General features: G+C 33.2%; 1 protein-coding gene across 1 annotated transcript in view; it reads left to right on the forward strand.

Moving 5' to 3' along the window:
* Positions 1-26,386, forward strand: part of LRRIQ1 (leucine rich repeats and IQ motif containing 1) — a 111,626-nt gene that overhangs the window by 79,673 nt on the left and 5,567 nt on the right. Inside the window, 3 exon segments of the mRNA XM_059817104.1 lie at positions 9,953-10,085; positions 11,660-11,720; positions 16,623-16,743. Coding sequence (XP_059673087.1) covers positions 9,953-10,085; positions 11,660-11,720; positions 16,623-16,743 — 315 coding nt within the window.

Here is a 26,386-nt window from a genome sequence, read left to right on the forward strand (position 1 = left end):
TTGCACTTAGTTTGTGTAGACTTTGTGTGTATATTTGACAATGTAGAGTAGTTCTGCTCTTATGCATTACTGCACTGACGAAGCAGTACCTTCATCAAATACCAACAGATATTTCAAGTCAACATCAGAAAATAAGCCAGAAAGAGTTTCACCCACGCAAAATAAAACATTTTTAAACTGAAAATTATATGTCTACCTAATAGATAGAATAGATAACCAACTCATAGGTATTCATAACTGAACTATATATTGACATTAATAAAATAATTTCATTATTTCACTTTCAGTTTTACTCTGCATTGATAAGTACCAATCACATATGGTATTCGTGTATATCACGTGTGTCGATGAACATGAGTTCTTAAAAACAAGTTCATATATTATTCAGATAACTATCTAGGAAAAATATTATTCTCAAGAGTAAACATAATAAAGACTTTTTTTACTGTACATTCCCAAGCTGTGATACAAAATTACATATTTTAATTACTTGCTCATAAAAACTATGAGACAATTATTAATGTAGTGTAAGTCAGCTTTACTGACTAGCTATGCTGCTCCTGAGTAATGATTTTTTTTTTTTTTTTTAATACTTGGCATATGTGTCTTCTTGTCACACAGCAACCTCAAATTGTTATTTTGAACAAATCTTTTGTTGGGTTTGGATTTTTTGGTCCCTTTCTTGTACTTTTAAGTCCTTCAGCACAAAAAACCCCTACCTTAATGGTTGTCATACTCAATAAAATTTACTGTATTTTGTATTTTTTGCCCTCTTGATAGGGGACAATATAGTAGTTAGACCTCCTGCACTCTTACAAAATGTTCCTTTGTATTTGTTTTTTCGAGAATTCCTTTGGAAGATCTGATGTCTTAAATTATTTTGCTTGGTTTGTTGAATTTAGAGAAAGGTATTCCTCTGGCTTGGACTCCATACGAAGTGATAATCTTTTCTTGCTTGGGAATGCTGTTTCATTACTGAGCAGCTAAGCACTTCTGTTCAAGTTCTTGATTGTTTCTGTCAGTTAATCTTAAGAACTGGAATGTATAGAAATAAAATCCATCAAAAGATTCTGTAAAAAAAATTTGAAGTTATGCATCTCTTAATTTTCTCCTGAGCAATATAAAATCCATTCCTCTTTTCAGTAGAGAATGTCCATCATTAGGGGGTTTATTAATTCCCAAAGATTATGAAAAAAACTAGAGATAGGGTCTGTACTAGGCAGATTTGGGGGAGACAGAAATTATGTGAGAGTGTAGGTGGTAAGGATAAAGAAAATAGTCTCAGTCTACTTCCATCTTACTTATTCTTTACATTTACTAATGGATAACTAAGGATGGAAATGCTGAACATACCATTTAAAAATATTTTTTTACTCCTCCTTGATTTCTTTGGTCTTCAAGCACCTTGACTATCCGAAGATCTCTGGGTAACTCTTGGCTATACTCCAAATTTACTTCTCAGCAGCACTGTTGATAAAAATTTGCCCATGCTGAGTGGCTGAAGCAGGTAGTATATAGACTACAGAACACCCTGTTCACAGAAGACTACACAAAAGAATAATGTGAAAGTACCGTATAGTGCTGTAAGGTTTTTTATGTACTTTTTGAACTTGTAAAAGGCTAAATGGATCTTGAAGTGTGCTGATTGCAGGAAGCAGTAGTTTACATCAGGAACTCATCTCTGTGTGTGCATGTGGGTAGAGTATCATCCTTGTAGTTTCTCCATTTTTGTAGCACTGGGGTTTGGAGTTTTTTGGTTTTTAAGAAAGAACCAACTTAGTTTTTCAAACTTGAATCTATTTCATGTTATTTCCCAACCCATAGATAAAATAAGTCTGCCCTTGGGTGGCTGGACAGAAATGTTAGTCTCTTCTTTTCAGTTGTAATGCAACTTCTATCTATTTAAGTTTTGGGAACCTGAGGAAGCCGTGTGTGTGTGTGTGTGTCTCTGTGTGTGTAGGTAGATGCTGAGATATTAAAATTTTCTTTATATATACTCTTCATCCTATCTGTTGTTTGTTTTACATTTACTCCTGAGTAAAATAAAATCTATCTTCACTTTCACCACAACATTAATCCAATATGAAAATGTCTGGCTATCCTAATAGTAATGCTGTTTATTATACTATTAGCACGATATAAGAGTCCAGCATACTGGGGCTGAAGAGTTTGATGTTTGGGTGCCTTCAATACTTGCCTTAGTACAATCAAAAATACCCAGCGCAGCTGATGATACATTTCAACTGAGTGGAGTCAGTGACAGTATAGCATTTAATCAAAAATTTAATAAATGCAAAATCGTAGACTCAGTCACCAGAGCTTGATATTTGCATTTCCAAAATTGGAAGGTTTCAAAGAAGTTAAAATCTTAACATTTCCAAATGTTTGGGCAGTTTATTCTCCTGCTTTTGTTTCTGCTTTTCTGTGGCGAAAAATTCACATGGCTTTTGTCATTCACTGAGGTTAAAATAAATAACCATAAGTATTTGTTTAATTCCAGTGTTAAATGACTGCTATAGCATTCTGAAGAAATAAACCAGCTTTGCTGAATATTTCCTTGATATGAACGTGTTTGAACAGTAGTCTATATAACTCTAGATGTAGTGGTTTAAATGGTACAAAATTAACCAGTTTAATCAAATGGCAGAATATTATTTTTTATTCCGGCTTATTTTTTTAGAAGAAATAATTATATATTTGGTGGACAAGGGAATCTCATACAATTTATTAGAGTGTGGACCTGTATTAAACCAGTGGGCTACTGTTCCTTTATTTTTTTCTTCCTATCTCTATGACTTATTTTTAATTGACCCAAGCAACCTATTCTTACATTATTATTGTTATTAGCCCTCCACTAGTCAATCCCTATACCTTTCCCCAAATAAAATTTCAAGTTCTTATCCCCAGATTCACTGCCTGAATCAGATCAGAACAGTCATAAATTAGCAAAAAATGAAATCAGCAATTATATGTGTGGCAGCTTCCTGTACACACCTCAGGTGAAATATTTCTTTAGGTTTATCGATCAACTCAGAAAGGTGTTGTATGTCTTAGGAAAGATCATGATATGAAACTGATATTGTTATGAAGGAAATTATAGAAGATAAATGAGAAATTGTGTTTAACGTAAATGGAGGAGTACAGAAAGTGGTAACAGCCCATAAAAGTTGTGAAAGTTGGATAAACTGAAAGGAACAGTGTTTAACGCTGCCTTGAAGTCAGTGCCAGGAAAGTGAAGCTTATAAAGCAATTCAAAGGAAAATGTACCATGTTCACAAGAAGAGTAAAAGACATAAGCAATTTAATATGGAGCCATAATTTGCAATATATTTGTGTGATCAGAGGGTTGCAGTGAAAGAGATTCAATAATCCGGAAATACTGGAAGAACTTCATCAACACTATTGTGATAGAGAGACAGAAATAACTTTAAATGAGGTGTCTTAAAAGTACACCATTGAAGATTAAGTAAGACTTAGATTTGCCTCAATGTGGGGAAAGGAACAAATTAAGCATAACCAATAAGCTAGGGATAAATATTAATTACTAGTGATAAATAGCAGTGGTGGTGTATTCTTCAGAGGCAGGAAAAAGTAGCAAAATAGAAAAGAACATGTGGAAAGGTCCAAGTATGAAATCCTGTTTTCCTTGAATTCAGAAGCTGAAATTTGTACAGTTTCAGTGGTTTAGGAATATCAGTGAAAGGGTTCAGCTTTTGCGTAATCTAATAAGAAGACATCCAAGAGATAACACAGAAAGCACAGGCTGAAATGTGGTAACCACTGAAGCAGGATGAACTAAGTAGGTGGAGCTGTGTTACTGGTGTTAATCACCCAGAAATAGAGCACAGTGTAAAAGACAGCAAAAAATAGAAATGAAAACAGGGAGAAAAAGGACAGCCAAAATAAAGACTATGATCTTAACTGAGAGTGTGGTGAATACCTGGATTTGGTGCAGGATGAGTGTGAGGTCAAGAACAGTCATGTGGTAAAAAGAGATGATTACAAGAGCAGATGAAGAGATTAGAGAAGAGGAGGAGGTTTGCAGATGGAATAGTAATATAGTAGACTTTATTTATAGACTGAAGAAAATCTGAAATACCTGGTAAAAAGAGAAAAAGGGCACAAGTTTTAGGAAAAAAACTCAGAAATATTTTTTTTCCTTTCACTAATTGCTTTTATAGTTTTTGAAAGACGTGCTCTTGTGGGTTGATCAGCACTCCCATGTTCAAAACTACTTGTAATGTAATTGATAATGCATTTTTAAGCATCAAGTAATTTTGCATGTCATAACCTGATGTGGTATTCTTGTGAAAAAAATTCTATTTCATCTTTTATTCAGCTGTGAACTCATTCAGACACTGCTATAAATATTTTTATTTCATTCATTCTAGTCCTAGAGATTGAAGTTGATGTAGTCAAAAGTTACTCAGATGAAAAAGTAACATCTAAAATTAACTAATCTGTACAGTATAGCTATGTCGCAAACAAGTTTCTATGTTTTTAAGGTAGAAATGTATCTGAAAATTCCAGACCTGAGTTGTAGATAAACAAACATTATCTGGGGATACTGTAATTTTAAGTGAAAAGAACTCTGCATCAATTACTGCCACATGATACTACCAACTGTCTGGAAGTCTTATATATATTGCTAATATAAATGTATTCACTGAATACCTGTGAGCATGCTAAAGACCACTCTAAATACCATTATTTTTCCAAACCAAATATTTTGGGTATGTCGTGATTGCTATGTAATGCTTAGGTGTATTTAGTGACTTCTGACAAAGTAGACTTCTGACAAATGTGTCAAGCTTTCTGTGGAAAAGAAGAAATTCCTTTAATTTCTCTTACATTCTGCTAGAAATTTCTGGATGGTTTTAGGGGTGAAGGTAGGGGGGTTGTTGTGGGTTTTTAATCATTGTTATTTTCCTGTCTGTTTCCAAATTCTTCAGTTTCTTGGCTTGGTAGCAATGTTATTACTCATGTTGCTCCTGCTTTCTGTTCTCCATGTATTATACAGATTGTGACAGAAATAATGACATTTTGTTTCTTGACTAACATACAGAGAAAATGAGATTAAAAGTTGGATTTTAGGTTTGCGATTTCAAGATTATTTATTAACGTGTATTATAACATGGACTCAGTGATCTAAAAGGTCTTTTCCAACCTAAATATTTCTATGATTCTTTAACATAACTTTATAGAAGACATAAAAGAAATTATAAAAATCCTCACAGGGTATATATAATTTTAATTTTCATTCAGAATAATCTTTTTATAGAGTTTGTACACTCATACACAGACTCACACGCCCTCATAATATATGTTGCTGACCAGTCATGTATACCAGAATACTGACAGATAAGAAAAATTTCAATGTATTAATAGCATAGATATGAATTTTATACCCAAGCTCAGCTACTTAATTCCTATATTAAGAGCACCATTTCCAGAATACATATTGAGAAAATTAACTCTGGTCGCATATTTTTTATATTAAGGGAGGAAAACTTAGAATGCTGAAGAAATTCCAAGCCCTTCTTTCACGTTATAGGTCTTAGTTTTCTTAGTTTCTTACTTTATTTGTATTGTACTCTGTATGAAGCAAGTTTTGAAGTGAATTAAATCACCCTGTAAACACAAAATTTAACTGTAAAAGGTTGGATACAGAGCAGACTTCTCCACATATTTCCCTGTTTCAAGAAACGTATGACATATTAAAGTTAGACCTTTTATCTTCTCATCATCAACAAATAGATTTAAAAAAAAAAAAAAAAAAAAATCACTGTGTTGAATCAGGTTCCTAAGCAGTCTTTTGCATATAAATTGACAAATAGTTGAGTAGCTAACTGGAATTTACAACAGTCAAGATCAGTGTTTCCTGGGCATACAATCTGAAAACTAAAATGCAGAATCTGAAAGGTCACCCCGAATATAGACATTGTGTAACGATCTTCCTTCTTTTTGTATACTGGCTTGCTGTTAAGAACACTTGCCCTTGCACTGGGGAACATGGGTATGAGGTACTCCTTAGGCAGTGGAAAACAGGTTTCAGGTACTCCTTAGACTGGTGAGATTCAAATCTCCAGCTTCCACATGCCAAGCTATTCCCTTTGGGTATGTTTCAATCCTCTTTTTAAAGCTGACTGCTACAGCTGAGGGCACAAGATGCATCCATCTTGAAGAAAATCCTATAAGAAAACTGATTCTATCTAGAACATAGGGCACTTCACCAGAAGTAGTTCACAGGTTCTTAGCCCTTCTCCTTTAACTCATGTAATGGATTATCCAGAGATAGTCTAATTTAAAATGTATAAGTAACTTCCATATTTTAAACTGAACATGAGTCGTGCTGCCTCAGACGAATTTGACAGACGGAGGATGATATTTTTCTGGATCCCAAAGTTCAGATTCTTACGGGTTTGCATATTGATTTGGAGACCTAGAAAAGAATTTGTTATTTTCCTGTAATGTTCAGTTCCAAGGACATTTCAGGTGCCCAGGCTCTTCTGAGTAAGTTCTCTTTACTTAGATGCCCAAATTCTGTAGGAAAATGGCAGTAGGTGCCCCTGAAAGCTGCATTAGATCTGGTCTAAGTGCACAGTATATGTGTGGATGATTCATTGGCAACACCTAAAAATCATTACTGTATTAATGCCAAATGTAAGACTATTCCAATCTTAAATCATTAACGTGTGTGTCATGTAAAAAAAAAGTCAAATAGATTGAAAGTTTAGAAGTGATAATCTAATGAGGGTACAATACTTTAAATACCTCTGTGATTAATTTGGGTTTTGATGGAGTTATGCCTTCTTTGATGTATTCCTTTTTTCTTTGATATTCTAAGAGTTGTCTGGGTTTAACAATTAAAGATTATAGGTCTGATCCATTTCAAAGATGCAGAATGCTTACAGCTCTTTGGAACTTCTGTGGAATTTGTGAGTGTTAGTACTTCTACAAAATCAGGTCCAGGTTTTTAAAAAACCCAGAGCCCTAATTTAAGAAAGCTATCAAGCAAATGCATGTTAATGATACTGATACACCAGATCCTCAAACACATGATGTTCATAAGTGGAATAGAAAAGTGGTAATGCTGTGTTTTAATTCATAACAGAGTATTTTTTCGTAAGAATTAAAAAGAGAGGTGTTACTATTAAAAAGTAAGAATATGAGTATGTTCCAAATAAGAAAATCGAATACAGTTTTCTGCAGCATTATTAAATTATTGAACAGTGTCTGCTCATTTGAGAAAAAAAAGCCGCTATTAACACTAATATGGAACAGGAATATTTAATAGCATATATAATTTTAAGAACAAAAACCCTATTTTGTGCACTTTTATCTTGGTCACTTTCTTCTTTCAATAATATTTCAATAATTGACATGCAAAAATAAATAAAAATAAATTTAAAATAAAATAAAATTTTATTAAACAAAACCAGTTGTGTTTCAAACATAATTCAGTCAAAAATTCAGACTGCGAGTAAGGCAAATTATTAACAATCATTTTGGAAAAATAACTTGCCAAGTTAAAAGTATTCACTTTTTTGTAAGTTTTGTCATAGCTTATTGTATGTGCATCTTCTTTTGACCATCAATGACACACAAACTCAGACATGAACTTTTAATACTCATGTTAAATCCCTACATAGATTTCCCTTTTAATGGAGGAAAAGGTAAAAAACATTTTAGTAAATGCATAAATAATACTGATCTTTTTAATAGGAAGAAGTAATTCTCCTGAGAAAGATGGTAATACTGGACTAACTTTTCTGTAAATACAGATAAGAAAAAACCTAAAGATAATGTCTGGGGGAATTATTCCTCATTGGAGAACATATGCTGAAAAGCAGAAGGCTCAATCTCCAGGACTGCTCTTATGAAGTCATGCAGAATGTTTCTTACTGCTGTTATAAATCAGCATCTTCTTCATCTGGAGAGCTATAAGGGTACCAATGTAGTTGTAGGCTTGGAACCTATACATTTTCAAAATTTAAACATCAGAAAGCTGTACTCCTGAACCAGGAACAGGGGAAGGCAATGTTATAAACTTAGAAAAGAAGAAGTGGCTCCCACTTTAATCAAGGAAGGTGATGAACTCTGTAGTTAGGACTCTTTATATTTTAATATTTGGCACTGATTGAGCAGTTCACTGCTTGATCTTTTTAGTCAGCCCTCACAACCTCATTTGGGTAGATACAGTGACTCTCCATTCAACCTTTTCATTTTCTGTCTTCCTAAGGAGATAAATGAGAGTTCTTTACCTCAACTGAGGATAAATTCTTCTGCCTAAGTTCTAGTCTGTGAGTCACCAGCAAGACATATATGACTTCATATTCTAGACCAGCTCCTTGCCTAATTTTAATAGGTTAATTATAGGTTTGGCAATTGAACACGTTCAGCCTAGGGAATGGATTTGGTTTGAATAGAGATTCTCTGTACCAAGATGAATGGAGAGCATAACCAAAAGACATTTGTATTTCAGACTATGAAATAAGAAGCTATGATAGTTTAACAATATTCCCTTACAGCTAAAAGGTGAAAGCAATGAGCTCACTGTAAAACCAGGTAAAATGCAAGTGAGGAACTACATTTGGCAGTTTATGCAAAGTAAATTATAATTTTTACAGAAGTAAAAGTTTAAAAAATACTACAGGTAATGTAGCAAACCTCTTACAAAAGTGAGTTGGTGAATAGCTTCTAACTTCAGTTTATGTTGTCAAACCATGAATGAAAACTAAGGCTTAAAATATGAGGAAACTGTTCACCTCAAAGGCAGTTTTGACATCCCCCACTGCCCCCCCTTTTTACAGTTATTGAGAATGAAATAATTCATAGTGGGCAAATAGACTTGATACAAATTGGAGTGACCAATGTTCTTTGCTGGTTCAAATGCAAAAGGACGGATATGCTCCTACAGTTTACTAAGTCACTTCTAGTAGCTGCTGAATTTATGTATCACTGAGAGAAAGAAAAATCTTTGAAAGGAAAAAAAGGAATAATCAGCAAGAGGGAAGATAACTCATTGTCATCTGAAATGAGATTATAAAGAAAAACAAAACAGTTTTGTACAGAAAAAGAAAAGTTTTCTGATGCCTCATAAAAGCCCTGAGACAAAGGTGCCAAAAAGACATAACCTATAAAGTTGATGTATAAGGACAGAAAATAAAAAGTCACTCTAATCCATGCATGTCCCCATGCAACAATGATGCTTCCTCTGCAGGCTCTTCTAATTCTGTCATCCTCTTCCTTATGCTTCAAAATGTATCTGGTATTCACCAGAATGGTCCCAAAAACTGAAAGAGCTCCAGAACTGTACAGCTTTTTTTCATAAAGTTGCTATTTTATTCTCTGTCTTTGGGTGTCTTTTGTGATCCAAAAGTAGGTTGTAATTTGTGAAGAATAATGTCATTTACCTATGCGATTGCTTTGAAATCCAATATCAGAAAGTGCCATTAACGTGTCTTAATAAATCGTATCGGTAAAAGATAGATCAGAGGAATAAGATTGCTATGTGCCCACTCTTGCATATAATGGTGATTTTTCTACCTTATAGATTGGTAAATATAAATATACATGAATGTGTATTTTTAAGCATAGAGCTAGCACAGTAAGCAACATTCACAGGTGCTGTGACAAGCAATTTATGTATATTTCCATACATATTTCAGGATAAAGAAGATTCTTATTTCCCAATAAAAATAAATTTATTCAGAAGGCCAATATTTAACCCCAAAAGATAAAATAAACCATAAAATTCAAAATTAATTTAAAAGTATTTCTTAAATATATCTGAAGAAATTCAAGTTAGTTGGACTCTCTGCAAGGAAAGGAAGTAATTGCCTTTTCTCTTTTGTAAAAGACAATATGCTCAAAGTTTATCTGGGGAATATTAAAAAAATGGTATTTTAAAATAATGATGAAAGACAGGAGTATCTTTTTTCCTCCCCAGGTAAAAAAGAAGAATTTTCTCAGCTGGATACTACTTTAGAAGAGAAATTACAAAGGAGAAAAGACTTTACATACCAATGGCTTCATACACAGCTTTTGGATTATGAAGCAGCCAGTTCCAAAAATATGAAGTGGTGAGGTCATTGCCTTTAAATTAGATTTTTTTTAATTTTAAATTTATCTTGTAAAGTGAAACCTAGGTTAATAGTTCTAAAACAAACATGACTTTGTAGCTAGCAGACAGTACACCGTGTTTCTGGGTCCCAAACATGGTACCCTTTAGAATTGGTTTAGTAGTCATTGCACAGATACTTCTTCCACAGTGATAGTGAAATAATACACAGTGCAGAATCTTATGATAAATAGCTACATAGCTTTATGCTAGCAATGCAGTGGGTTTTATATTGTAAAGAGTATAGAAAAAAGTGCTTTGTCATCACATATTTTATAACTTTATTGGTATATATTATGCTTTTATGTAATTTGATCAACTGTAGCATTACTTATATTGTTAGATTTGATTAAGGAAGTAAAAACCCACGTATTAACTAGATAGGGATGTGTTTATATTTTGTCTTCAAAACATAAACCCAACTTTTACATCTTCATCGTGTACTTTAGTAAAATGTTGTAAACATGTTCCTTCTATATTTAGTTTTGGTTATGAAACAGGTAAAATATCAATACAGTTAAAGAAAAGGTTAATCTCCTTCCCTAAACTGACATGAAGACATAGTAAGTATATTTTGGTCATAAATTCAATATAACCCATTGATATCTTAGTGAAGTCATTAGTAGACACAATGCCAAGGACCTCTAATAAAACCAAACAAGGTGTCAGTAGGCAGCCAGTGGATTTATTGTAAGCATTTTAACTTTATTTTCATTAAAAATTTATTTAATTTGTAATGAAATGGACTGCATATTGTTATGTTTTGTATGGAAAAATATTCCACATTTCTAAATTGTATCAATGAGTGTAGGAGGTACATGCAGCACATATTCCTTAGAAAGTATTTATGTCAGTCATGTTCCATAATAGTGAAACACTCCGAGTGTTTGTTTAAGATAACTGTCATGACTTTTAATTTGAATGAAAACACTGGAACAGAACATGTAATGATGTTTGAAAGTAAGAAGACATGGAAATTTATAAAAGAATTTTTTTATTATGTTACCTCTACAGGTCTGTGCTATGCACTAGTATTTGTACTGACATTTTTTAAGTTTATGATATCATTTTTGAATGTGGTAAAAGTCCCACTGATCTCCATTGGAACATCACTGGTAGACTGTTTAGAACAGCTGATATATTTATGTAACTGAAAGCAATTTTATTGCTATGTAAAGTAATGTGACAACTGCTTTGGCTATAATTTATGTCAATACATGCAAAAATTCATGCATGGTTGCATTTATTGACATTTATAATTTTAAATTAGTATTCTATCATAGGAACAAACAATATTAGTTGTTAATAACTTCTTGATTTTAATGTTAAGTACAAATATTTTAATAATGATTACCCTGATACTTTAACATTATCAATTAACATTAATTATTCTGATACATCTTAACTACGGAATTATTTTAAATACTATCATTTCTGCTTAAGCAGGAGTGTTTCCAGGAAAAGATTCTGTGAAGGTATTTTAGTGAACCCAGCACAGTGGGATTTATTGAAATTTCTATTCTACATTTTTCCCAGCTGTCGTTTTTTGCCTGAGTTAGATCCTGCAATACGTGACAGTAAACGAGTACAACTTGTGGTAAGAACTTGTTTCCTTGTGGGATTTTGCAGAATTCAGCTATGCCTTGATGGTGTTTTCAAATGCATACTTGGTGTAAAAACAACCAGGAAATTTTTTTGATTGAATATAATTCTTTAATGTTGTCTTTATTTGGCAATCAAGTCGCCCATTGATGGAGATCAGAAGAAAATGTTTGAGCACAAGAACCCATGTGTGTACATAGGGTTTGAGTTTCATAATCTGATATTGGTTTTGTTTTTAAGACACCAGATGCTACTGTGTGTTCCTTAAAGCTTCTAAATAAACCTTTTAAAAAAAAAAGTTAAAAAAAAATTAAATATGCTTCAGCACTAATTACATTATTGACTGAAAACATGTATTCTTGTCGATCAGGCAAGTTTAAATGTTCTTGAATTCTGTAAGTCACATACCTAAATCATTCTAATATGCCCAGTGTCATTTATTAAAATACAGTAGGTTGGACTAGTATATTAACACAGTGACATTATTAAAAACAGTGTGTAAAATCAGACTTATTCCTACAATTTCTCTTCTACAGTTTTTTACATCATAAAATGTCCTCTACTCTTTTCATGAGTCTTTCCTTTCTTTGCAGCATTTAAAAAAAAATCGTCTTTCCTGAAATGGGTAGTTCTGTAGGTTGGCAGGAGGGGGAACATGAGCAATTTAACAATCTGAAGGTTTACACAATGAAAAGACTCAGTGTCAGAGATACCCAAAAGTTCCTTTGATAGTGGGCAGTGTTATGATGCCTACAGGCCAATTTATACTATACACACACGCTTTACATTTTATTGCCAAATTAACAATATTCTTGTTGATATAATTATGTGGGGCTTAAAAAAAATGGGGCAAAAACTTACGAACTATAGAGAATTAGTCTTACATTCATATACGTAATGTAAAATGTTGCATAAAAATTGTGTCCCAGTTAGATAATGTGGCATATGCCTCATTCTGTACTCTGAGCAATCTTGGCCCTTTCTAACCTCTGTCTTCCTTATCTTCACCACCTATGCAATATGCATGTTTTGGAAACGCTTCCATAAACTCTTCTGAAATTCACTGTTTAAAAAATGCTTTCAAGACTTAGATGCTGCTATTACTATTTACTTTAAGTCAGATTTTGCCAAAGATTTTTCTCTGGTGTGGAGTGTGTCCAATTCTTAGGTTGCTGTTAAAGTTTAGCGGCTGAAATCATGAACCAGGCGACCGTTGTGATGGGTTTTGCTTGCAGCAGCACTAATAGTTATTTGTTAGGTAAAGTCTAAAACAGTAATTGCTCTAATTTGAGCAAATCATAATCTAATAATGTTATCTAAATTACACATTATGTAATCATCGGTAAGCATATGTGCACATAGGTAGATTGTGTCTTATTTACAGTAAGCAGTTCTGTCCACAAAATACTGCTGCAATCCCACAACAGTATTATGTGGTGTGCCCGCATAACTGGCAATGTTATGGGATTGTCACAGTCTGTGCCACATAATTACATAGCTGTTCCACATGAATGAAATACAGAGAAAAATGCAATAAAAGGTCAAAAAATAGAAAAAGGAATAAAATGTATCTCTAATGCAGAAAGCAGTACTATATAGGCAATGAAATAATGTTGTGGTTAGTACACATAGACGGCTGGAGAATTATGGTTTTAAAATTTATATGGGTTCTCTTAACTTTTAAAGGTTGAAATGTGAAATGTGAACATACTCCTAATGCTTTTGCGTAGTAACTCAGTTAAAAGCTATGAAATCATGACAAAAATGAAGTTAACACTTAGCTGCAATCATTATCAAAAATTAAAAAGTTCTGGTAAACTGAAAGAAAGAGGAAAATATACATTTAAAAAAATATATAATTAGAAGAGGAAAGCATTCCTGGGCATTTCCAGTAGTTTATTCATATGTCATATGCTCGATCATAAAGTTTCCTGGTGTGTAACAGGATCCCTAATTTTTATGTGTTACATAAGCCTGCATTCTGAAAGTGCTAGATTAATATAATTTTCTAACTGATATTTCTGCACATTCCAAGAATTTAAGACATTCTTTTTCATGGATACAAAATGGTATTTCAATGGTTGCATATTAACAATAAAGCCTTAGCCCTTCTCATTGGGGAATAAATCCTATGTAGTAACCTGCAGTAAATCTAAGACCTTACTATGTTAATCTTGATAATTTTGATGATTTTGCTTGCTACTACTACTACTACATAAGTGCTTAGGAAGGCATGCTGACTTACAGTTTAAACTGGGCACTTGAAATTAATATGATTTTGCTGAATGATAAGTAGGATAGACTTCCTGATTGACCTTTGTATGTAGTCTAAATTACCTGCATGGTTAACCACTTCACTATTAATCAGTATCTCCAAATCATTTAAAAGCACTTTTTACCTCAGAAAGTTACAGAATATCTTGAAAATTTAACATAAGAACAGACAAATATTCAGATGCAGAGCTGTATTCAAGGCAAATATTCCTCCTCATTGAAATTGATTTCCAATTAATTGGAAAAAAAAAGGTTTGTAGTAATAAAACTAAGGGCAAAAAATCTGAAGAGTTAAATATGGTGATCACTACAGATGGAAGTCCAATACTGCACTCTGTGGAAAAGTGTACCAGTATCTTAAATTTCTTCCAAATTTTTGGCTCTAAGCTATAAATGTAAAAGGGAAGGTTTTAATTAGCTTCAGAGGACTTTCAATCAAGTTCTTTACAAACCTGAAATTAAGTTTGCTCCAGTGATTAATACAACCTTAAATATTACTCTGACTGTAATTGGGGGTGAAAATACTTATCTTTATTTGAAAGAAAATAACAAATACCTTACATCAGAGAGCCAGACAGTCCTATTAAAATCTAGCACATAACACTGAGTATTGTTGTCTGCAAGATGATGAAGCCTCAGAGTCTATGATGATAGGGATTGGATAATTTCGTGGAAAGGTTAGTTGTTTGAAATACTGTGGCCTCCTGGATCTTTGGGAATTGGGACATCAGAAAACTTCTGCTGTGTGTTGAAACAGTTTAGATGGAAATAAGAACAATAAATTCCATTAGTCTGAATCTCTCTGAGCATCAGAATGATTGCATTATTTCTTCTAAGGAAAGACTAAAAGCTTTCTATTTAAAGATTTTGAACATACAGAGCTCTTAAAAGCTTAAAGCAACTGTAAATATTAAGGCTAAAAATATAAAGAGTTGGCAGGATAAAACTGTTACTCTTTTCAAAGTTTCTTGACACTGCTATGGAAGAGAAAATAAAATATTGCTGTTAACAGCAATAATACAGACTGCTACCTGTGCAAAGTAAAACTTTAAAATCATGGTCATTAAACATATAAAAGGCAAGCATCAGAAAACAAGGGATAAACTTTCTGTGCTGACACAAATGATACACAGTCACTAAGGAAGAGCGTAAAATCTCTATCTTTGCAGTTGTTGGTTTGAAAATGCATGAACTTTTTAATGAATTTTACATTAAACAGTGACTGAGTAAAGACAAAGAAATGAAACAGGTCTCCATTTCATCTGAGTTCTCTAAGTTAGACTGGACTACAAAGCCTGTCTGCATTGGTGCAATGCTGATCTTGGTACAGTGAGCTGGTTTGAACAGGAAGTCTGGAGATCGTCTGCTCCAGAATAGCCTACAACTTTATAGTAATGGCATTTTCCTGAGAAAAAGGGAGCTGCAGGCTTCAGCCCTCTGAGGAAGGAGTTGACACCCAGTCTCTCAATTCCTCATCAGGCAGTCTAGCTACTACGATATTATGCAAAATTTCGGTGACATTACCACTAACATAGGATTTCCTTTTTTGTTGTTTATTTGTTTGTTTTTATAAAAAAAGGACTCTACTCAGTTAGACACCTAGCTTCTGAAAGGATCTGGGGCTTTTCAGCCCAGATAGAGGAATGGCTTAATCTGCCTCCTGGACTCCCCTTCTGAATGTCCAGAGACTAGAAAATTTAAGTATGTCCTTATGTTCAGTACTTCCAGCTGACTGGCTGTACACTGGGGATTTTGTAGATTGCTCTTCTGCAGTGTCTGATTTTTCCCCATCATTGTCACTGGCCCTCAGTATCTAGTCAACAGTATTGTTAGATGGCTGCTTTTGATATTGAACAGCTTTTCATTTCAAGGAAAGGGAGTTCTTGCTGAGTACATGTGAGGTCATTTCTGCAAAAGTAACAATCTACCAGTTACAGCGTGTGGTATCTTCCAAGTTAGTATTTTTAACCTTTGCCCTACATGTTCCCAAAACAAGGACCCATTGCTAAAATGAAATACTATTTTCATTTCTATTTTGCCATATTTATATGCAGGTACATTGCCTCATGCCAAAATGTACCACCACCAGAAGTTTATAATTAATATAATATGCTTACCTAAAATATAATTAAAATGCTGTCTGATGGTTATGGTTAATTAGCAAAAAACTAAAAGATTAAATTACTTACTGGGCCCTTGACTGATTGAACTGATACGTGTCCTGGATAAAACATAAATATTGCAGAAAATAATCCAATATGACATCTCTGACATTCAACTGTAACTTAAATTATAGACTGGTCAGTAAATGATCTTAAGCTGTTTAAGGTTTCATCAGCCATCTGCAAGATTGATTTTCTTCAAAATTACTGTACTAAAATGTTTTCTTTTGTTGTTGCACTGACTCAGATCGCAAACCACAATTTTAAGATCGGCTCTTATTTACAAAAATGCTTTGACATAGTGCATTTGTTCAGCCTAGGCAACAATAAAGGATTGTGGTATCATTTTGAAGAAGGTTGTTTGACAGACCCTGTTTGTTTATTTGGGGTAATGTGAGCTGCATTCAGAAAATGTTATATTTTGTTTCATGATTGTGTACATTCTCTCCCACTGCTTCCAGGCAAGCCCTGTAAGCAGAGAAGACACGGATTTAGACCTTGTTTCCATGGCCAGTGGAAGTGCTTTGACTGAGAACAGAGAAAAAAATAAGCAGCCACACAAACACTCAGCAAGATCTTCAAGTAAGTTATGTTTTTTTTCAATATCAGTTTTAAAGATCACTTTAAAATGCTAGGTGGAGCTGAGCATGCTTGGAATTCCTAATAACACATGCTACTTATCTTTCTGTTTCTTTCTTACCTAAAACCTTTTCATATGTTTTCTACAATTCTGTTTGAAAACTGCGTCATTAATATCAATAGACTTTCCTCTTGTGATTTTAACCCCTGGGAAGTTCCCTGTGACGTATGCTAGGTCTTCTGATGATTGAGTTCTTAAAAGATTTTCTTTTCTCTAAATTATAAAACAGAGTGGGTTTTTTTAATGTTCTCTTTTTTTTTTCCAAAAAAGGTTTGAAAAATACATGTTTTGTTAACTGTATGCCAGAACACATATCCTAATCAAGCCACACATTTCTGTCATGTTGATTACCACTTATGCTGTAGTATATGCACCCTACTGACCTTACTATAGCTCAGTGGCAGAGGATCCTTTTAAAGCCTTATATTTTACCAGTCTAATACCATACAAATTAACAAAATAATCTATATATAGGAAAAAATGAAAAAAAAAATACTCAAAAGTCATAAAATAGTAGCATTTTAAGTTTCATGGTTTATTTTGTGTAATATAACTGAAGAAAATATTGATATATTTCTAATAATATGACATACTATTTTTTGTCATTTGTGTACATTATCTTTTCCAAATAAATAGAACTGCAAACCCCAAAAATGTACGTTACAGAAAATATAAGTAGTATTAAATAACTTTGGCAAAATTATTGAAATTCCTAAAAGTGCTTAAGTAGTGAAGTTTCTTGAAATGCTTTATGTCAAAATAGAAATCAGGTTATTTCGCAAATTATATGTAATTGCTGGATTTTCTTTTTTGATTGTTTTCATATATAGTGACTTTTCACTTTCAATGAAAAACAAATTAATATTCAAGGAAAACATGTAAAAATACTTGATATCTCTATTTTTGTGACATACTTTGTAAAGGCTTTAGAATAAAGATTTATTTACATTATATTAGTCCACCACAGGCAAAAAATAACAGTGAGTACAATTTGTCCATGCTTATTCACTTGATTTCTGTTCCTAAAATTAGATTAGATAAAATTTATCATGCTAGTCTAAGTTAATTGCATCCATGGAGAAAGAACATGATTCTTTCTCTCTGCCTGCCATCTTAGAAAAGAATGAATTGTGTCCTGAGTTTTCCTGTTTCTCTCCATGGGCTAGCGATGAAGGCCCACGATTTAAATTAGATGAGATTCCTAACTGCTAAGATCCTGAATTTAGGTGAGACAAGTCTAAGCTGCTGATATCAATGGCAAAATTATCATTGTATTCATATATCCAGAATAAAATATGTGCATATCATGAATAATTGAGTTAAATAGTACACACTGCATTCATATTAATGTATAACTGCTCTCTAGATTGTAACCTACACTATATCGCCATCCAGAAAAATAAATAATAAGCTCTTTCGACAAAGACAGGCATGTAGAACTTGCCTATGTTATGAGCTTGGGAACAGTAAAGATAAAAAGTGTCATTGTAGTATACCTTCAAAAGAAGAGACTAGGAAAGGAGCAGGAAAAAGCAATCAACTGGCAGAGTCATAAGTATGAGAGACAGACAGACAGTTTACAGTGTGGTAATATATATGTATTTTCATAAAATACACATCTACTACAGCACAATTACTTATTCATTCTCCTTTCAGTAGTCCAGGAACTAAGGACAAAAGGCCCAGGTCTTATGTCTTTCTACATATGTTTCTGTATGTGCATCTATATCAATTTTTTCATCATGGATTTAAGAAATTAAACAGTGATGATAGATGAAATTGTAATGCAAGTTATACATAAAACCAGAAAATACTATTATCTTTGTACAATTTATATGCAGTATATAAACATGTTTATTATATTAGTTCTGTTCGCCAAAGACTGTTGCTTTTCAATGATCAAATATAAATTATGAGCCCTGTGGTATCCTTAACCTGAAAACATTAGAAATTTCCCTTTATTTATAATGTATTCATTATAAAGTACTTTCCTCTTGTATTGTCTTTCTTGGTTTTGCTTTCTGAAATACTTAATGAAGAAGCGTAGCAACTATTTTAGTGATTTAGTGGGTGTATTCCTTTTGAGTTAGCCTGCACTTGTATTACAGAAGAGCTTAGAAAAGATCCTGTGACCTTAGAGGTGCTGCCATTTGAATAAATTGTTAAATAAAGTTCTTGTACCATTTTTTCAGGACAATTCAACCTCAATGGTTTGACAAGGTTTAATTAATAAAATGTTACTAAGTTCACTTTGCAGCATCCATAATCCTGATTGTTACTCAGAATTCTTTTTAATTATTCGTAGGAAGTCTTCTGCAAACTGTGCTATACAAATGAGAGAGGTGTTAGTATATAACAGAGACATTAGTTGGGGGTATCATATATGTTTCTTATCTATAACTTGTAGTTCAGTAATTATATCAATAAATTGTTGAGATCCTCAGGGCTGGATAAATGAGTTTTAGGTATATTTACTCAAAAAACCCTCAAATATATATGATACTGAAATAAAATGCATTTTATATACTACAGGGACATGACAGTACATGAATGATCATGTTTTTGTAAAGACAAAACATACAGTGCTTCAAAGTTATTATCCTTTAATTCAGAGGTTTTTTTAGAAAGACTAAGTCAAGATTTTCAGAAATATTTTGGGGAACTGTCCAACTTTGATGTACTTTTTGTAGATCTTATTTTCCAAAGGTAGGTTCTTAGAATTCCTGGTTAAAGAATTTTAAGTTTTTTATCACCCAAATTACTACTTTTTTCTGAAAAAGCTGGATGGGGTAGATGAATCCTAAACTAACTTAATTCTGTTCCTTGACAAAACAAAATGAATTAAGGAATAAAGGAAATGCTGTTGACACAGTATATCTCAGTTTAAGGAAAACATTTGTGTATTTAAAGTATTTGATGTGGTTCCATGTTATATGTTCAAAGGGAAAATTGACTGTGCATGAAGTTCACCCAGTATTAAAAAAAAAAAGTAAAAAAGTATATAAAATCTAAAGAAAGAGTAGCAATTGTTCAGTTAGACTAATTAGTTATCTACCTAATTTAGGACCTTGCCTCTATTGGTGGCCAGTACATTATGTTCTCAAACATAAATCATAGGGGGTTTTTTATGCTCCCTGGTAACTAATTTTTCTTTTCTGTTTCTTGAGGTGTTTTTTTGGGTGGGGTTTTTTTTTTGTCCATTCTTGCCTGACCATTGCTAAGATCTTAATCTCTGTCATACCTAGTGTCAATAAGCTGCAAAAGTATGTATGTGTGTTAAAATGACTTTTTGTTGATTATATTTTCTGTCTTTCAGTTTCACATAAACTTACCTTGCTTTTCTAAAAAAGGACAGGAAAAAAAGTTCTTTTTCCCTGATGTAACATTTTTCTGTAATACGCATACATGAGCCATGATGGTTAGTGGCTTACAGTCAGAGTTATGCAAGATTTAAGTGTCAGTCCTACACTCACTGATATTTTTATTAACTACATAAATATTGGTGTGTTATTTTTATTTTAATACTTTCCTGAACACTGGTAGTGTAGTCAACACTAAGTTGCAAGGTGGGCATAGAAATATTTTGAAAGAAATAAAACTTAAGTAATTAATTTTATATACCTAGCTAGGCAGGATGATTTTTTTTATACTAATGTCCAGTTTGTGAGTAGGCTATGACAGTCATCAACTCCATTGTATCACCTTAATCTGATTCTGGCCAACCAGTGTTGGACCTTAAGATGAGTCTCCTATAACTACATTGTCTACCTATCATCACAATTTTGTGGGTTTCTTTTCTCTGCAAATCTTAAACTTTATTTTCATTGGACTTCTTGTCTTGTGAACTGCAATCTTTTGACAGCAATTTCCAGAAGCACCAGAATTTGAAAGTGGGATGCAATGGGAGCTGTGCCTGTAGCTGTTATTTAAAATACTGCCCAGAATTCTTATTTCTTCTGTTCCCTGAATTCTAGTACTTCAGGGAGCCTCTGATATCAGTAAAACACTACTTTCCAGGAGAAAAAAAAAAAAAAATTAGACCTGAATCTTGTCATTCCTTAATCACCCCTGGTTCAAAAAATGGCCCATAAATACTATCTCCACTACAAAACATGTATCAGTTTAATTTCTCAGATAAATTCAAACTTTAGCATTCTGTTATTCAGTGAAATTAAATTAATGAAGTTTAATAATACTTTTCTTACAGTGGAAAGACTTCAAACTCAAAGAAAAAAAAAAACAAACTATAACATTTATTTCACTTTCCTTTTTACATCTTTCTCTCAGTTCTTATTTTTCCTCTTGACAGAACCACCACGCTGGGGTTTTTTGCCTTCCTTTCATTTGATAATGAGAGTCCTTAGAAAGTCTTCAACTTTGTTTTATGCACTGTATGGTACAGCTTCACTTTTTTAAAAATTCCTGCTTTCCTGCTCCTTTCTCCTTAGCATTAGTGTTGTCTATATATTCTAGTTCCGTAACTGCTGTCTTTCATTTAGGATTTGTAAACTCCCTGTGTGCAGTAAACATCTCATTTTTAAGCTCTCTTTTCATGCTTTTACTCATATTTTACTGAGGGTTTTCCGGTGGTCTTTTTTTCTTTCCTTCTTGCTTCTATTCTTTTTTTTTCTTTTTTTTTTTTGCTTATGCAATCTCAATTAGAAGTTTGCCATGTTATAGAAACTGAGTAAGAAGCATCTTAGAAACATGGGATCAAATATGAAGGTACTTATTTAGTAGTCCTTTTAATCTCTTGGCATTTACCTGCTTAGTAGACTTCCTAGAAGATAATGGTAAAATTTATGCTTTCTCCTTAGAAATGTGTAGAAATGCTGTAAATTTATAGGGGATATTTACAGTATAAATTACTTATTATCATCAGCAAAATGCTGAACCCAGTTTACTTTAGAAATCTCAACTGCTGTCACAATTTTAGGAATAAAGCTGTCTCTTCTGCAAGCCACATCTGGTTATATGACCACATGAATGTTAGTGGACAAGCATTTTGTCCAATAAAAGATAGTGACATGATTCCATACTACTAATATTTTTGTCCTCAGAAAATGAAGGCATAAAATGCATGAGAAAGGTTTCTACAGTTCTGAAGTAATTAAAATTTACTAGGCTTTGATACCTAGTAGAAAAGCATGAATATTGTTTTGAACATCCTTTCAACATAATATTTCTTCCATGCAGATACTTCTGTACATCTTACCAGAATACAAGATATGCCTCAGAAAAAAAGCTGTCAATCCATCATACATTAATGCATAGCATATATTTACATGGTCAGAGGAAAACAGTTAGAAACTAATTAAACCTATGTTATAGGCTAAAGGATGCAAAATAGCCTCAGTCTGGAAATCCTTAGGCATGTTAGAATAGAATGGTACCTAGGCAAAAAGCCGTGCAGAGAGATGGAATAATCTAGCAGTGGCACAACTCTATATGAATTTGAAGTTCTTTAATGACTTCCAAACAAGAGCTCGCTCATATCCTGCGAACTTATGGTGCAGGTAGGTAAAGCTCATAATCTTAATACTGTGTCACATCCAAATTTTTCATCTGACATTGATGCTTTCATTTAAATAATCAGTGAGAAAAGTCACTGTATTAGACATTAATAAAACAGTACAATACTCTTCATTATATTTTAAACATTCTTCAGTATACTGAACTTTACTTGATGCCCTATATGTGAAAATACACAGCACAAAGGAACTTGTTCATGTTCAGGCTCAGATACTAAAACCTACTTTTCTGTGTATGGTAAATGTATGGTGCAGATAGGATACATTTTATCCACATGAGAGAAAGTATTTGACTGCAGATTCAAGAGTTTGGGCTTTTTTTTCCAGTTCTGTCACTAGCCAGTTCATTGATATTAGGAATGTCATTTTGAATCTATATACATCAATTTTCCCATCTGCGGAAATAATAATTATGATATATACCGTCCTTGTATAATGTTTATGTATCTGCTGATGAAAGGATGATAGCATCATTATGTTTAACTGTTAGGAAAGGGAAAGGGCCTCCTCCTCATTTGTGAACTGGATAAACTATTTGGAAGCTGCCATGTCAACAAAGGAGTAATGTTACAGATGGATATACACAGGTACAGCCATGCCAACAACAAGCTGGTTACAGTATGGTGACAAAATCAAGGGATGTGTCAAAAGGTGGAATGATTAATTCACAAAATAAAGATAATCGATGCAATGTAGGTCTAACTCCCATTCTTTCAGAGTTTCTTAAATTCACTAACTGATTTTCTTTTCTTAACTGGGGAGGTGTTGTATTGAGTAACAATAGAAGTGCAATAGTCCTTCAAGAAATGTTATTAAAAATTCAATGAACAGTTTATAACGATGAAACTAGGAAAAATCAGGTATGTACCATGAATTTCTTTCCAATGTAGATACAAATCCTGTGTTTGGAAGTGAAGTAAATCAGCAGAGGTGTCACCACTTACGTGTGCAGAGAGAGCTATTTATCTTAATGTTATCTGCTTCTCTCAAAAATGAACACAAAATCATGAAGGTAACAGTGAATTTCTGAGGTGAAATCCTGGCTTAATCAAAACCAGTAAGCCAGATTTCAGTATGATACATGCATCTAACACACAATGTAAAAACCTTCAAATTTTTACTGTTTTTTTTTCTATTCACAGATATAACACCTGAGTATTTCCCTGTTCTTGCAGTATGCAATCTTAATAACTTTATTTTATTTTTTTTTTAAATTATGGAAACACACATGTAGGCCTGGCTCATCAATGTAATTCCATTGATTTCCATGCCCAAGTGTTTTAAAAATTCAACTAGTGGCGAGTGTGATTAAGAAGAAAATCTGGACCAGGAAAGTATCTGTGTATAATTTTGCATAATGAGAATACTCATGCATGCAAATATGACATATTCTGCAGGATCAGAACTTTTTTCTATTTGTTAAACACAGCTGAAAGATACTGCTTTCCGACCCATGTGGAATGATTATGGAGATGCATATATATTTTTCTATGTATTAGTTAACTATCGAACAGAACATACCTAATCTTTTTGAACAGACTACAAAATGTTAATTTACAAGATGCTGCTTAATTCACTTTGAGGTTATGTATTTTAAAAATGACCTAAATGCAGGTTTTAAAAGGCACTTAGAACTTGCTTTCATTACATTTAGCAGGCTACAGAGAAAAATGATACATTATCTCATGTAATTTCACCATCTGTGTTTTGAATTATGAAAATAATTCAAGAACTATGTTTAACAGATACACAGAAGCATTCCTAAATTTTAAAAGTGCTTAATTTTACAGCCTAATAGTCTTTTAGTAGGGTTTGGGTTTTTGGGGGGCACGTTGTTTGGGTTTTTTTTAAAGAGAAAGCAAGTTAAAAAAACCCAGAAAATCCATCCTGAGACATTGACTTACGTGTAACTTAGATGATACCCACTTGGAACCTTGGAACCACTAGACCCACCACAAGGATTTCTGTCATATGATATGAGTAAATAATAACAAATTTAGGTTTCCTTTGCTGAGAGATATTTGTCAAGTAGCTTCAAAAATATTTCTCAAGTTGTTGCACAGAAATTAATAATGTGCTACTACAGAGTTGTTGCATTGGATGGCAAAGATATGTCTGTAGCATTTTCCCCCAAGACAATCTTTTTTTCCTTGTTTTTTTCCTTCTAATTTGTCTCTTTTTCATTGCTGATTTTTCCACACTTGTGTTCCCTAATAATTTCTTTTACTATGAACACTTCTTGTTTCTGCTCCTCCAACTTCTTATTCCAGCATAAGCTTCCTCTCCCATTCACTCTTAGGCTTCCTTTCCACAGTCACCATTGAGTCTTGTGTTTGTTTCCACAGATCCTTGTCTGATTACCTTTTTCCTCTCTCTCTCTATTCCCTTTTATATCCAGCTATTCCTTGCCAGTATTCCTCAGATTCATCATCTCCTAGTTTAAATCTCCTCCAAATTTGGCCTAGCATACTATTTCGGTAGATCTTGAGTTCAGACTCTTAATCTACTTGTTCTCTGTAGCCTTTCTTATCTTTCACTTCTTTTAATTACATAAGTTCTGAGAGTTAGGACCCATCTAGTGGTCCTTAATCCATCCTCTTTATTCTTACTCATTTCCCCTTTGCCAATTCACATCTTACTTCTTCCCCGCTTTTTCTCTCTGCTCTCAGTGTCAGTCTAGTTGTCAAGTCATTCTAGTCTCTTGTGCCAGCTACGTCAGGGTATTGTTTGCCAAGATAGCCTTAGTTTCTCTCACCTTAACTCCACGTCAGTCTCATTTCTTTTTCAGGTTTTAATTCCAGCCCTCTGCCTCTTCTCTCAGTCTCCTTCCTATAGGAGCTTTGGTTCTTATCCTCTCCACGGTTCCTGTAGCTCAGCTCCATCTGCCACAAAGAGTGTGAAACAAGCAGGCTTTCACGTTCCCTGACCTAGCATGATCTTCAACATTATTTTTAGGAATAGTCTTGCTTAGCTCCATGTAACATCATGGTAAAGTGCATTTCCATGCTGACTGATATTTTAGGGAATATAGCCAAAAAAATCAAGAATGTTTCCTCTGATCATGTAGAAACTTCAACTTGTATATACTTGATCCAAATTTGGACAGATCCTAAAAGCAAGGCTCTGTTACTTCATCGACTTCAAGTCCCCTCTGCAAAGGGCAACAAAAATAGTTCACATATTTTCTTAGAAGTGACCGACCTTTCAGAAAACATTGGCCAAAGGCAGATACTCAGTATGTAAAATTTCATCCTAAATGGTCAAATGTAGGAAAATAGATAAGGAACTAAAAAACAAAAGAAATATTGGGCTTTAATAACCATTGGTGCTAAAAGTTCTGTTTGTAGCTAGAAAAATGTTATATTTTACAGGAATATTTTTTGAGCATTATGTTTATTATTTATTTTAAGTGTGTAGAATGGCAATTAATAAATGTTTATAACTTATTCTTGTAAATGCTTATCTATGTGAAATCCTTCATGTGACTGAGTCACATTTTAGAGTTCAGATTATTCAAGTATGTAATTGTCAGCATGATCTGATTAGAACAGCATCAATGTTTAATAAACAAAGACATTTAGGTTCATTATTTCTGTAATATTTTAAGATTAGTCTCTAGTCCTACCAGTTTGAAGTCAAGGAGATTTACAAACAAAATTAATTATTTGCTTTAAAACAAATAAATTAATCATGAGTATGTTTTGTCTTCAAATCTCCATATGGAAAGGAGATATATCTTCACATATTATGTGGGATTTTGTACAAGATGCTCCTGAGGCTTGTCAATACTATTCAAATACAAGTGTGAAATACAAAAATATAATGTAAAATTGCAATACAATAAATATATTTTTCTTTTAGTGTAAACAATGCAACTAAAAGAAATTTTTTTTTGATCCGACTTCAGTATTGCCATAAGTAACAATATTAAAAAGTAACTTTTCTGAGATTGTAGCATTTACCTTTTTCATAGACCTGCTGAACCTAGCTTCTTTCCAGAGCTTAAATTGATGTAAACGCTTTGCTGCTAAGGATTCGTTCTGGTCACTTTCAT

This window comes from Gavia stellata, chromosome 4 (assembly GCF_030936135.1).
Source record: "Gavia stellata isolate bGavSte3 chromosome 4, bGavSte3.hap2, whole genome shotgun sequence".
Classification (NCBI taxonomy): domain Eukaryota; kingdom Metazoa; phylum Chordata; class Aves; order Gaviiformes; family Gaviidae; genus Gavia; species Gavia stellata.